This window comes from Labrus mixtus, unplaced genomic scaffold (assembly GCF_963584025.1).
Source record: "Labrus mixtus unplaced genomic scaffold, fLabMix1.1 SCAFFOLD_163, whole genome shotgun sequence".
Taxonomy (NCBI): domain Eukaryota; kingdom Metazoa; phylum Chordata; class Actinopteri; order Labriformes; family Labridae; genus Labrus; species Labrus mixtus.
In genome coordinates, this window is record NW_026870117.1 from 8,336 (window position 1) to 22,500 (window position 14,165).

The 14,165-nt window shown below is 40.3% G+C and overlaps 1 protein-coding gene and 1 long non-coding RNA gene across 2 annotated transcripts in view; both read left to right on the plus strand.

Annotated features, from left to right (window-relative positions):
- The first annotated feature begins 356 nt into the window (after nucleotides 1–356).
- LOC132961624 (uncharacterized) lies at nucleotides 357–1,239 on the plus strand. Its single transcript, XR_009667966.1, has 2 exons — nucleotides 357–415; nucleotides 1,183–1,239. It is a non-coding gene; the product is annotated as an uncharacterized LOC132961624 (long non-coding RNA).
- A 10,520-nt stretch (nucleotides 1,240–11,759) lies between these two features.
- Nucleotides 11,760–14,165, plus strand: part of LOC132961623 (copine-4-like) — a 38,258-nt gene continuing 35,852 nt past the window's right edge. The window contains exon 1 of the mRNA XM_061033350.1: nucleotides 11,760–11,878. Coding sequence (XP_060889333.1) covers nucleotides 11,760–11,878 — 119 coding nt within the window. The remainder of the gene's footprint in view (nucleotides 11,879–14,165) is intronic.

Below are 14,165 nucleotides of genomic sequence, written 5' to 3' on the forward strand. Positions count from 1 at the left end.
TAACTTCTACTCTTAACATCAATATTCTTTTCCTTAAGTCTTGATGCATCTGTTGAAGACAAGTCACTGGGAAGGCTTGTGAATGATGACCACATCAAGCCTAACTGTAGGATAAAAGCTATTGATGTTGGTGGGATGCCACATCTTTGCCTGTTTGCCCTAAGAGACATCACCCCAGGTGAAGAAATAACTTACAATTACGGGGATTCAGACTGGCCTTGGCGCAGACAGGTACAATTTGTTTAATGTTGATAATAGTTGTTTTGGTCATTTTCAGATGAAACTGATCTCATTGTGTCTTGAGATTTGACCTATATCATGATTGTTTTAATTTTTTTCCGGTTTCCTTTTCCAGCAGAAAATGGCACCTGATGTCAGCGAGCAGCTGACACCTGATGTCAGGGACAGACCTCAGGTAGGGGCCAGTTTATAAAATACTACTTAATCTCTTAGAGATTGTAAGGTATTTGTTCTCAGTGTAGTACTCAGTGGGTTTCAGAGTATGTATTATTGTCCAGTGTTTCTCTTATGACAGCCTAAGTAGTAATGTACTGTAAGGACAATGATCTGTGTTTGGAATGTCTCCTAAAGTACTGACAGACTTACATACTGGTGTTTTAACATTATACATAGATGAATGTCCCCAATTAGGTATGAGTACCGTGTGTGTGTGTTTAGAACGACCCCAAAAGTACTGACAGACTTACATACTGGTGTTTTAACATTATACATAGATGAATGTCCCCAATTAGGTATGAGTACCGTGTGTGTGTGTGTTTAGAACGACCCCAAAAGTACTGACAGACTTACATACTGGTGTTTTAACATTATACATAGATGAATGTCCCCAATTAGGTATGAGTACCGTGTGTGTGTGTGTTTAGAACGACCCCAAAAGTACTGATAGACTGACAGACTGGTGTTTTAACATTATACATAGATGAATGTCCCCAATTAGGTATGAGTACCGTGTGTGTGTGTGAGTTTAGAACGACCCCAAAAGTACTGACAGACTGACAGACTGGTGTCTTAACATTATACAAAGATGAATGTCCCCAATTAGGTATGAGTAGCGTGTGTGTGTGTGAGTTTAGAACGACCCCAAAAGTACTGACAGACTGACAGACTGGTGTCTTAACATTATACATAGATGAATGTAACATTTTTTTTTTCCTTTTCCAGCAGCAATTGGCACCTGATGTTAGCCAGCCGATTGTCGAAGAAAGCGACAGACCTCAGGTAGGGGCCAGTTTATAAAATGCTACTTAAAGACCTGTTGAACAAGAATTTCTTTATTGAAATAGCAGAAAATTCTCCAAAAATGGTCCTACTCATTCATTCCTGTGTGACAGTGTGTGTGTCCACAGAGAGCCTGCCTTCCGCCTGTATTTTCTTATTTCTTAGTGTTGGGGGTGTATGCCTGCCACCTAAACCACTGCTGAATCCTTTTATATTAGTATGTATTATTGTCCAGTGTTTCTCTGATGACAGCCTAAGTAGTAATGTACTGTAAGGACAATGATCTGTGTTTGGAATGTCTCCTAAAGTACTGACAGACTTACATACTGGTGTTTTAACATTATACATAGATGAATGTCCCCAATTAGGTATGAGTAGCGTGTGTGTGTGTGTTTAGAACGACCCCAAAAGTACTGACAGACTTACATACTGGTGTTTTAACATTATACATAGATGAATGTCCCCAATTAGGTATGAGTAGCGTGTGTGTGTGTGTTTAGAACGACCCCAAAAGTACTGACAGACTTACATACTGGTGTTTTAACATTATACATAGATGAATGTCCCCAATTGGGTATGAGTAGCTTGTGTGTGTGTGAGTTTGAACGACCCCAAAAGTAATAATATAATAATAATAATAACAATAATAATAATAATAATTATTATTATTGTCATTATTATTATCTTTATTTATAGAGCACTCTTCTTAATTCATATGACAAAGTGCTTCATAAAGGCATCAAAATAAAATTCATAAAATCATCAAGTTTTAAAAGAAAACATATAGAAAACAATTTAGTGTCTAAAACCCAATACATATCAAGAAAATAAAAAACTGTTCAAATGAAATTAAAACTCAAATATAATCAGGAAAGGCTATCTGATAAAAGTATTATTTATTTTGCTGCCTTTATGAAGCACTTTGTAACATTTAACATGTAACATTTAGAAGAGTGCTCTATAAATACAGATTATTATAGTAATAATAATAATAATTATTATTATATTACTTTTGGGCCCTGTTTTCTTTGTTTTTCCAAATTCTTTGCTGAATCAGAGATTACCTTTAAGTCCCTTCTTAAAACATACTTTCCTGATTTTACTTGAGTTTTAATTTCCTTTGAACTGTCTTTTATTTTTTGATATGTATTGTTTTTTACACACTAAATTTTCTATGTGTTTTCTTGATGATTTTATGACTTTTATGTTGATGCCTTTATGAAGCACTTTGTGACATGGATTTAGAAAAGTGCTCCTTATGTAAAGATTATTATTATTATTATTACTATATTATTACTTTTGGGGTCGTTCCAAACACACACACACGCTACTCATGCCTAAATGGGGTCATGCAGAACCTTTATCTCAATATGTGTTGAGATTTGAGCTGTATCAAGGTTGATCATATATTTATTTTATCCGGTTTCCTTTTCCAGCAGAAAATGGCACCTGATGTCAGCGAGCAACTGACACCTGATGTCAGGGACAAACCTCTGGTAGGTGGTCACAGGGGTCAACACTAGTCTCTGAAGTCTGCAGTTCAGTGTGCCCTCCCGTTTAATCTGAAAAACACTTTGGGGAAAAAAAACCCACTAGGTTTTGTCTCACTATGACGACATTAACACGATATCATTTTGTACGATCAATTTAGCCAACCCTTGCTTTATGAACACCACAATTCTTCAGCATTAACGGTTGGTGTTAGCATGTAGCTAATGTTTGCTTTTCACTAGGATAACAATTGCATGACATCAGTTGGTGTTATAACATTTAACAAAAATCATGTGGGCCGCACACACAATTTAAATTCCTTTTTTTCTTTTAGCTGTCATCTAGTCCTGTGGATGCATCTCAGGTGTATGATGAGATCAACATAAACAGCAGCAATCCAGCTGCACAAACAGTAAGAGCCCAATTTCATCTTTAAATGTAATCACTATTGCTCATTTTTGGCTGTGAAGTGTTATAATTTGTAGTTGTATTCACAAACTGTCTTTGAAACAATCAGTTCTTTATTTAATTGCTGTCACTACAGACTCGAATGGCCAAATATAGACAGCACCATGAGGAATGCTTCAATCGTCACAAAATTGCAGAGGAGGAGCGAAATGCTAAAGAAAGACAGCATACAATGAATTTGTTGGTTCAACAATTGGCACAACTGGATATGCTTGTGAGTAATATACTTGAACATCTTGCAGAAATTACTCTCTGTGCCCAACCTCTTTTCATTCATTACTAGGAGCTTGATTGCGTGATTGTGTTTTTTTATCACTGGTTATTCAATGCAGCACAGTCAAAGCTGGGTTCTTCAACTGACGGCCAGTGGGGCGGATACGGCCCTTAATAATTTTTTTTACTTGTCCTCTGATTAATTCCCATGGACCCAGAGAAAAACTTTTGGCCTATTATATTTAATCTGTATGCACTATTGGACTTTTACTGCAAATGTCCATTTGTCCTGAAATGTTGTTATCTTGCTAACTTTTAGAAGTTAGTAAGGCAATGATGAGTAGTCTACATTTCTATTCCAAATGACCATTGGTCTTATTTTGTTTTGTTGTTGTGCTGGAGTCAACTATCTTGTTTCCTTTCATCACTTTCTCAGCTTTTGACATGCCTTTCTTTCTTTTCCTCCCTTAGCTAACTTCGCAATCCCCATTGCATGATGATATTCAGGTATGTCTACAACTTCAAATGGGCAAGTTTTAAAAGGGAAGCTACTGTGAAACTCCATGATCATTGACATGCTCTCTGTACATCAAGCAGTGATAGGGCAATTATTTGGCATGTTTTTTAAATGCCAATTGAATTTGAATTTTGCACATAATAAGTTGGATTCGTCTTTTTAGTCACTAGCCTCATCAGATACCTCGTCCCTGGATGAATCAACGATAACCAGTGATCCGTTGGAAGATGGAGAGCCAGCAACACAGGTAACACTGCATTGCTTGCTGCATTTGAACAATAGCCCATTATTTACTTTTCAATTGTACAAGTATATTCAGTGTGGATAATATCACTATTATCATTTGGCATCATTAAATAAACCATCATTAATCCAGTAATTTTCATGATGCTCTTCAAAAATACACCTCATATAGTTTGTTAATTTACCAATTTATTATCCCTGAAAAAGAGTGAAGGTTGATCACTCCTTGATCATTATAGGGAGTGGAATTTGTCATAAATCACATCCTCAAAACATCAGTATCATTTTACATCATTTTCAATCATACCAGTGTTTATTATTTATTATTATTATTTATTATGTTAATTAATATAAGGTCAAAAATGCATGTGAATGAATTTTTTTTGCTGAGTAATTTGTACTTAATGGAATGCTTTTATCTTTTTGTCCTTTTTTCTTTTTTAAGACAACAGCTCCTCTTACGTGTGCTACATCGTCAGATGGTCAAAGATCTTGGAATTGTTCAGTGGATGACTCAAAAAGGACATCCTCAAGACAAAGACAGGTATTTTCCTACAGTCTAATAACAGTCGTGTACATTTTTATGTATATATAAAGCTATTATTATGTGGCTTTTCATTAAATAAACGTTGATAAATGTAGCCTTTATATGTCATATCCCGAAGCTAAAAGAGATAATGTTCCTGTAATAAAAGTCCAATGCATCAACACAGTACATGACACTCAGTATAGTAAAGGATGACCTATGTTACTAAACAGAATCTTTTTTCTTTTTTTCCAAGGCCACTTCATATATGGAAACATCCCTTGATGAATCCGATCTCACAGACTATAGTGATCGTGGCTATGTCCCAGACTCTGAAGCAGGAAGTTCCTCTGAGCCTGATGAAGACACACCACTGTATCCAGTTGCGAAAAAGCCCCTGCCATCTCTGCGACATCCCATTTTATCTCTATCAAAACAAGATATTGATTCAGGAAGCCCAGAAAAAAGAGACACTGCAGTCAGCCCTAAGAAGAGGAACTTGATCACTCAAAGGAAGAGAAAGATCTCATCCCCCAGTCCACTAAAGAGCAACTCAAACACTCCTGAGAAAAGCAGAATCCAACACATTTGTGACTCAATTAGAGTATTGCCTCCCTCAAATTCTGAAACTCGTCGAGTGTACAACAAGAGGAACTACTGTCTCTTTTGCCTCCATCCCAGATCAAACATTTCACAACACCTGGAAGCTGTACATGGGGATGAAGCAGAGGTTGCCCTAGCATTTCAGCATCCAAAGAATTCAAAAGAGAGACGCAAAAAGTTGAACATTCTTAGAAGACGTGGAAACTTTGCCCACAACGCCAATGTTATGAGGGAGGGAGCTGGAGAGCTCCAGGCCTGCTACAGACCACGAGAGTGTAGACGTGCCTCTGAATTTATTCATTGTTTTCATTGTCAAGGACTTTATGCCAAGAAAACATTGTGTAAGCACATGAAAATCTGCCCAGCGAAGAAAGAAACTAGTGATGAATCCAGCAGTGGGAAGACGCAAGTTCGATCCAACTGTGCCCTTAAAACTGCCATTGTGCGTGAGATTAGTGAGGGCTTGAAGAATGTGATTTCCTCCATGACCTATGATGAGGTCACTCAGCTGATTCAAAATGACAAACTTCTCTTGCAGTTTGGACAACACCTGTTTGAGCTAAATGGGTCAAGAAAGAACAGACATGACTACATAAGGCAAAGACTTAGAGAACTTGGGCGACTATTACTTGTGGCTAAGAAGAATACTCCCATCCGGAAGGCAGAGGAACTCATCTATCCTGCAAACTTCATTCATGTGATATCTGCAGTGAAAGAGTTGGCTGGGTACAATGCAGAGAACAACACATTCTGCACACCTTCCTTAGCCCTCAAAATTGGTAACAGCCTGGGTATAATCTGTGAGCTTGTAGAGAGTGATAGTTTGTCCACAGTTGACAGAGACTGGAGCATCAAACAATTCAGATGGAAGGGATTGATTACCAGAGGAGCAACAACATCTCTGAGAGAGTCAAAGTGGAATGCACCACAGATTATACCTCTCACTGAAGATGTCAAACTTTTGGACTCTCACATGGAGAATGTTAGAGTTGTTGCTGAAAGAATGCTGAGACTGTGTCCCTCTGCAAAGAACTATGCAACACTTGCCAAAGTGACACTTGCTCAGCTGATCATTTTCAACAGAAGAAGAGAAGGAGAGGTGTCAAGAATGGAGTTGGTCACTTTCAAAGCAAGGAGAAAGTCAGAACTCAATGAGGACATGGCCCTATGTCTTACCCCACTTGAGAACAAGATGTGTGATTTCTTCACCAGAGTAGAAATCAGGGGGAAACGAGGAAGAGGAGTCCCTGTGCTCCTAAAACCATCAATGGTGTCAGCTATGGAGCTTCTAGCTGACACTCGTGAGCAGTGTGGAGTCTCCAAAGAGAACATCTACATGTTTGCTAGACCAGGAGCATCATCAGCTTACAGAGGGGGAGAATGCATCCAAACGTTTGCAAGGGAGAGTGGTGCCAAACATCCCGAGGTCTTGACCTCAACAAGGCTCCGGAAGCACATAGAAACGATGTCTCAAATTCTTAATCTTCAAGAAAATGAAGCAGACCAACTTGCTGACTTTCTGGGTCATGACATTCGTGTGCACAGGCAGTATTACCGCCTTCCGCAGGGAACACTTCAGCTCGCCAAAATGAGCAAAATGCTTTTGGCAGTGGAGAAGGGGACTCTATCACAGTATAAAGGTCAAACCCTCGATGACATTGAGATTGATCCCGAAGGTATGGATACATGTGTGTATCTAAGTGTATATTAGTATAATATATTTAGCTCCGATGCTGGGGCAACCCATGGTTATTGCCTCATGAGAAATGCATCATCAGTACTCTTTAACAGTAAGGTAATGTTTATGCTGTATTTGGTAATTGAAGTCTAGAAATTAAGAACCATATCAATCTGTTTCAAATTGGAAGAATGCAAATGTAGTCTATCAGGTCAAATATGGATTATTTTCTCCTTAGATGTTGCGTACATGTATGTTCAGTTGATGTATAACATTACACTATACCAAATTATTTTGATTTAATGTGCAACTGCAATAATGTGGGCAATACATTCAGAATTGACTTTTGGTTTTCCATCTTAAGGCTACAACTGCTGAGGCTATGCCATATTTTTTTTAAATATTCTCTTACATTTTCTCCTCAGAAAAAGTTGATTCCACACAAGATCAGGACATGTCAAGTGATGAGGATGAGTCTGTTGAGTCGACCACTGAGGCAACAGGCGAAGACGGCCAGGAGCCACCAGAGACTACACCTTTACTTCCGACCACTGCTACCAGTTCCACTCCTCCCAGTGCTCTTCTCAATCAAGGTTTGTTTTCGCTTGGGTTAGATCTTTTTTTAACGGAAGAAAGTTAGTATCTGCAATATAAACCTAACCTAATAAACCTGGTCTTAGAGCTGAATACTGAGCCCTTCAAGTAATTTTGCAGCCAAACCATCCCAGCCACTGTGGCACTGTGGATAAGGTTTTGAATTGTGGTAAAAATAAAGGCACATATTCAGAGCTTCCTTTTTCGACTTAGGCTATTTAATGATAAATGGCCATACTAAAAACATACTAATCACTAATAACTGATCAGTAATATGTAGGAATGGGTATTGAGAAACAGCGCCGCTGCTCCCCAAACTCACACTCTCTACTTTAAGCAGCCAGAGTCGGGGACAAGCGAGGGACCCTCCATACATCTAACACACCCAGACATTACCACTGTTTACCATGCTTCGCTGCCAGTCTTGCTACCTACCTTTAACATAAATGTGTCTGTCCACTGCACTAACAGACAACTTGTCTGTCCGTGAGCTGTCAGTGTAGTTAGCATCAGTTTTAAGAACTTCTAATTTATGTTTCTAAATAATCCCATTCATCAGTGGATAGCAGAAGTCCCCAAGTCCAACCCATTCTCCATCGCAAGATGAGGGAAAATGACACCAGCCAAAACAGAAAGCAATGTAGCAATTGCTCATCTCTCATACAGGAAATTCAGGAAACAATTTAACTTATTTCTGAAAAAGTTTTAATAAAATAATTGTACCAAATTATGGAGAGTAGTATCAATATAAATATCGATAAGTTATCGGTGTCGATAAGTATTACTGATATTGGTATCAATAAAATCCTAACGATACTCATACCTACTAATATGACAGATTAGGATTAATAGGATTAATTATTTGTCCTTACATAGTGACAGCAATGTGTCCAGTGATAGCCTAAAGAAGGGCATTATGGCAGAATCTGCACTGCAGTCTCTGTTGAGCAGCGTTATGTTACGATCAAAGGCTGAACTTCATATTCACATTAGAACATGCTCTCCTTACTAAACATAGCTTAAAGTGCATGCAGATAATAACATTTAATGACTCTTGTCCCTAATGGGAAAGTTAGGCACCCACAGGTGACTTTTATCAGTTTGTGTATTTGTGTACAGCTGAAGATCTCAAAAGTGACATTAAAATGATTTGTCCTCAATCTAAAGGTTAAAATTCTGTTAAAAAGTTGTTTGATACTAAAATCTCTGATTAAAAAGTGTTTACAAATGCAGTTAACAAGTGAGTTTGGAGAAGAATCTTAAGTTTAAGTAGTAACACTGTAACACTTTGAAAAGTGCTTTAAACGTTACGTATTGTAACTCCAGATGAATAAAGGCGTAACCCTCTAAGAGCTATTGGTCGATATCGTGAAGATTTTTCTTTCTGTTCATGTCTATACAGTATATGACATCGTCAGGACCTGAGCTCTGCTCCCAAAAAGGCAGTACTTTCTTTGGCTAATGTCGGTGGAGCAGGGAGCCTGCTTTTTTTTAAAAACAAATTTAACTGTGATGCCTATTTGGGATTGTGTTTAAATAATTAAAAACCTTTTGTAGCGACATCTAGCAGTCATGGTCTTCCATTATTGAGCAGTTTACCTTGGTGTTGTCCTTGCACTTTGAACAGTAGTACTAAAAGAAAGCAGAGGTTGTGAATGCTGTTTTGGATGGACTGCAAAAAATGCTTTTAGTAATGAGATATTGACAACACCTCTATCTTTTCTTCACAGACAACAGCGGTAACTCCAAACGTAAGTGGGAAGACAGTGAGGTACGCGCAGTTGAAAGACACATGATGCGCTTCATCCACACATGCAAGGTACCTCCAAAGATCGACTGCATTCGGTGTATCAATGCAGAACCCTATGCGCTCAAAGACCGAAACTGGACTGGAGTGAAAAATTATGTCAGAAATCGGATCACTGCCTTAAAGAGAAAGGCTTGTTCTCAGGACTCACGATAGCTATTTGTTGAAGTATACCTGTGTGAAGTATATCTGTTATCTTATTTTAGATTAAATTTAGTTAAATTTGTTTGTGCCCAAAGCCCTTCTTTCTTTTTATGTAGCCAAAGTTCTTGGTTGTAGATTGGAGCACAACCTGCTATTATCATGTTGCTAGCGAGACCAAGAAATTTTTCTCTGAACATTCTCTAGTCAAGTATGTTAACTGACTGCTGTCCAGATGTATTCATTTGAAAGCTAGCCGAGTTTGTGGCGACCTGTAATTTTGAAGGACATTCCATTTGAGCTGTGTGGCACTTGTACATGATATCCATGCATTATGTTACTAAAACACAAGTTAACAGCAAACGCAAGTCTGTTTGGTGCATTATTATTTCATGCAGATTTTCATTGTGGTGCTACTATGACATTGATGTCAGTCTACCTCTTAATCTGCATTATTCCATGGTCTGGGTGAGTACTCTTTTCTGATTGGCCGACAGGTGTGTGTTAATTAAGCAATAACTCACAACAGGCCGTGGTATCAACATTAAAGAGCACAGCTGTCAAAGCCTGCACCTCCCCAGAAATGTAACTACAAGTCACGGAGATGCTTGGTGGCATCACATTTCCGGCTGCTCCTTCTTCTCCACTACAGCTTAAAGCCACTGGAACCTTGACTTATAGTAAAAAAAAAAGCATATATGACTGTTTGGTTGTAAAAGGGACTAGAATTATTCCTTGTCATGACAACTGTAAGCTTTCGCTTTATAACCTTTTGATTTTGAGTGCAAAACTTTAACCAAAAAATTTGCAAATGCTTTTATTTGATATTGTTGGCAAATGACCATGGTATAAGCAGGATGATCAACTTGTAGGTGTGCGTTAAACGGTTTTAAGGCACGACGTGAAAGCGAAGAAACACCTGACGTGAAGTGGATTGCTGTGCAAACCACACTACTCGTTGATTATCCCTTACTTAAAATCCAGCATTTCCTGTAGAAACTTGTAGAAAACCAACTGTTGTCGGTGGGCACACCTGAGTGGGCATACCTACATAAGACATGTAGGTATGGGAAGGATTAGCCAGTAGTTAAGCCATCATCCTTCTCTTTGCCAGAGGCTCCCGAGAGTTACAGCTGACTCCCTGAACAGATCTGCGATGTACTGATACTGTAGTGTGATTGTTATTGATGATGTCTTATATCAATATATATAATAACAGGGCACAAGATAACAGATTTCTGAATTTCAATTTTGCAAGAATTTAAACCACAAATATGAACACAGGAGATGACTTTATGTAAAGTTATACATTTATTAATAAAGTAAAGCACACTCAATAGTCAGGTAATATAAGTGAATATAGTATATACAAGAGGTATACCTATGGTTGAATTATGATGAATCAGTGACAACAGGAAGAAATTATCATGTGAACATACAATACTGATAATTAAAACAATATCTCGTGCAAACTGCTGTGCAATTACAGGAGTTCCATAATGGAAGACATGAACCATCAACAATGACAATAAAGGGGTGACAGTATAACTATCTGGAAAACTGACATAGATGAAAATTGAATAAAGAAATAGTCAATGGCTATACACTGTACAGCTATAGGGAGCTGTAATTAAGTGTGTGATATGTTGTGTACCATGTAGTACATTTATGCGTGATGCATGAATGATGCCCAGCAGACAATGATTATACGTACATCACCTGTAGCGTTCCAGAGGGAGATGAAGCATGCTGAGGCCGGGAGTCTGTAGGGAGTCCTGGCTCAATGAGTTACAGGTGGTTGGATATCTGACGTATGTTGAGAGTTGAGCTCAGCGGGCCTCAACAGGGTGAAATGTAGGCTGCAGCACAGTGAGCTAGACAAAGTTGTCAGTCTCTCAAGGCGAATGTATACCTACTCTGGAGGTTCAGATTCTTCAGGTAAACTCAGCAGGGTAGCTCAATAGTGGTGTTGTAGTAGGCAGGAGAAATGGACATTATGCAGGTTTTGGCATTAGCTCTGAAGCTAGTACTAACACGCTGCATCCCTTGCATGGTAGTGCTGTCATTACCATTAGCAGTCATTACATCTGGTTCACTAAGCATTGGGGGAGTGTCTTGAGATTTGCGCTTGTGCTTGTTTTTTACCCGACAGACAACATCAGACCACAGCTGACCAGGAGTGGAGACTTTCAGCCTAGCACCTTTGCTTTGCAGAGATCTGTGGTGAGCACCAGTGGGGATGTCTGTGGGGTCAGTCCCCAGTGAGACCCAGGAGAGGGTGTCAGCTAGGTCTGTAGCGAGTGCCGGTGGGGATACCTCCAGTCCATTTGTGCTTGAGTCAAGTCAGGGGTCAGCCAGGTCTGTAGCATGGGTTGCAGTCTCCGAATCTGCAAATTTGACTGGTGCTTCTGATTCTGATGTTTTGATAGCAGGAATATAGGTTGATGATTCAAACAGCGTGTCAGTAAGCTGTTCATCTTGGTTAATTTGGTAGTGGGGAAATCCTTCCTTCCTGTTCTTCAATTTGTTGTTGTAGATTGAGGAAGCCAGCGCAGTCAGAAGAGGAGGAGAATAACTCTAACTTTAACCATTGGCACTTTGTCCCAGTCACCAGAAAAAAACAGCATTATAGGTTTAATTACTACTTCTTCCTTCAGTATGAGGTAATTTGGGGTTTACTTTGATTGAGTTTAATGCGTTTTCTTTAGATATCTCAGAAGCTACTTGAGACCAGTGTTACTCGATCAAAGATTGAATTTCATATTTCATTACAACATGCTCTCCTTACTGAACATAGCTGAATGTGCATGCAGATAATGACATTTAATGAGTCTTCTCCCCTAAGGAAAGTGAGGCACCCAAAGGTGACTTTTATCAGTCTGTGTATAGCTGAAGACCCCAAATTGGACATTAAAATTATTTGTCCCCAATCTCAAGGTAAAAATTCTGTATGGACAAAAGTTGTTCAAAACTAAAATCTCAACTGATTTTCATAATCTGGCGACTCCCAGTAATATATTCCACTTGCCAGCATCTCTCTAAACCATTCAGAAAGTGGTGTCCTCAAAGGGGGGGTGTTGGAATGTGCGTCCCCAAAGTGGACATAAGTAAGTATGTGTGTGTGTGTGTGTGTGTGTTAACGTGCGTGTTAATGTGTGTTAGCGTGTGTGTGTGTTAGCGTGCGTGTTAGCATGTGTGTGTCGTGTACCTACAGCTCCTTAAACTCAGATTCAGTTCCCCATGTTTTCAGCTCTCACAGATCCTCTCTCTGTGTGTTTGTTACAGATGAATCTTTTGTTATATGATTTTATTTTCCAGATGTCTGCCGAGTCGCTCGTTTCAGGAAGTTGAACGAGCAGGCGTCGAGAATAAGAATAAATGTGACAGCTGTTGTCACTGAGTCTCTGCAGACTGCTCGAGTTCTCAAACTTAAAGAAACAAAGCGTGATTTCACAAAACTGACAGATGAGGTTTAAAAACAGACACAAACCTCGTGTTTCCTTCATTCAGACAGAGAAGCTCCTGTAAGGTCATGAATCAGAGTTAGGGTTAGACGCCTCACTGTGACCTGCAGACTGCTCACTGTGACCTGCAGACTCCTCACTGTGACCTGCAGACTCCTCACTGTGACCTGCAGACTCCTCACTGTGACCTGCAGACTCCTCACTGTGACCTGCAGACTGCTCACTGTGACCTGCAGACTCCTCACTGTGACCTGCAGACTGCTCACTGTGACCTGCAGACTCCTCACTGTGACCTGCAGACTGCTCACTGTGACCTGCAGACTCCTCACTGTGACCTGCAGACTGCTCACTGTGACCTGCAGACTCCTCACTGTGACCTGCAGACTCCTCACTGTGACCTGCAGACTCCTCACTGTGACCTGCAGACTGCTCACTGTGACCTGCAGACTCCTCACTGTGACCTGCATACTCCTCACTGTGACCTGCAGACTCCTCACTGTGACCTGCAGACTCCTCACTGTGACCTGCAGACTCCTCACTGTGACCTGCAGACTGCTCACTGTGACCTGCAGACTCCTCACTGTGACCTGCAGACTGCTCACTGTGACCTGCAGACTCCTCACTGTGACCTGCAGACTGCTCACTGTGACCTGCAGACTCCTCACTGTGACCTGCAGACTGCTCACTGTGACCTGCAGACTGCTCACTGTGACCTGCAGACTGCTCACTGTGACCTGCAGACTGCTCACTGTGACCTGCAGACTGCTCACTGTGACCTGCAGACTCCTCACTGTGACCTGCAGACTCCTCACTGTGACCTGCAGACTGCTCACTGTGACCTGCAGACTGCTCACTGTGACCTGCAGACTCCTCACTGTGACCTGCAGACTGCTCACTGTGACCTGCAGACTCCTCACTGTGACCTGCAGACTGCTCACTGTGACCTGCAGACTGCTCACTGTGACCTGCAGACTGCTCACTGTGACCTGCAGACTGCTCACTGTGACCTGCAGACTCCTCACTGTGACCTGCAGACTGCTCACTGTGACCTGCAGACTCCTCACTGTGACCTGCAGACTGCTCACTGTGACCTGCAGACTGCTCACTGTGACCTGCAGACTCCTCACTGTGACCTGCAGACTGCTCACTGTGACCTGCAGACTCCTCACTGTGACCTGCAG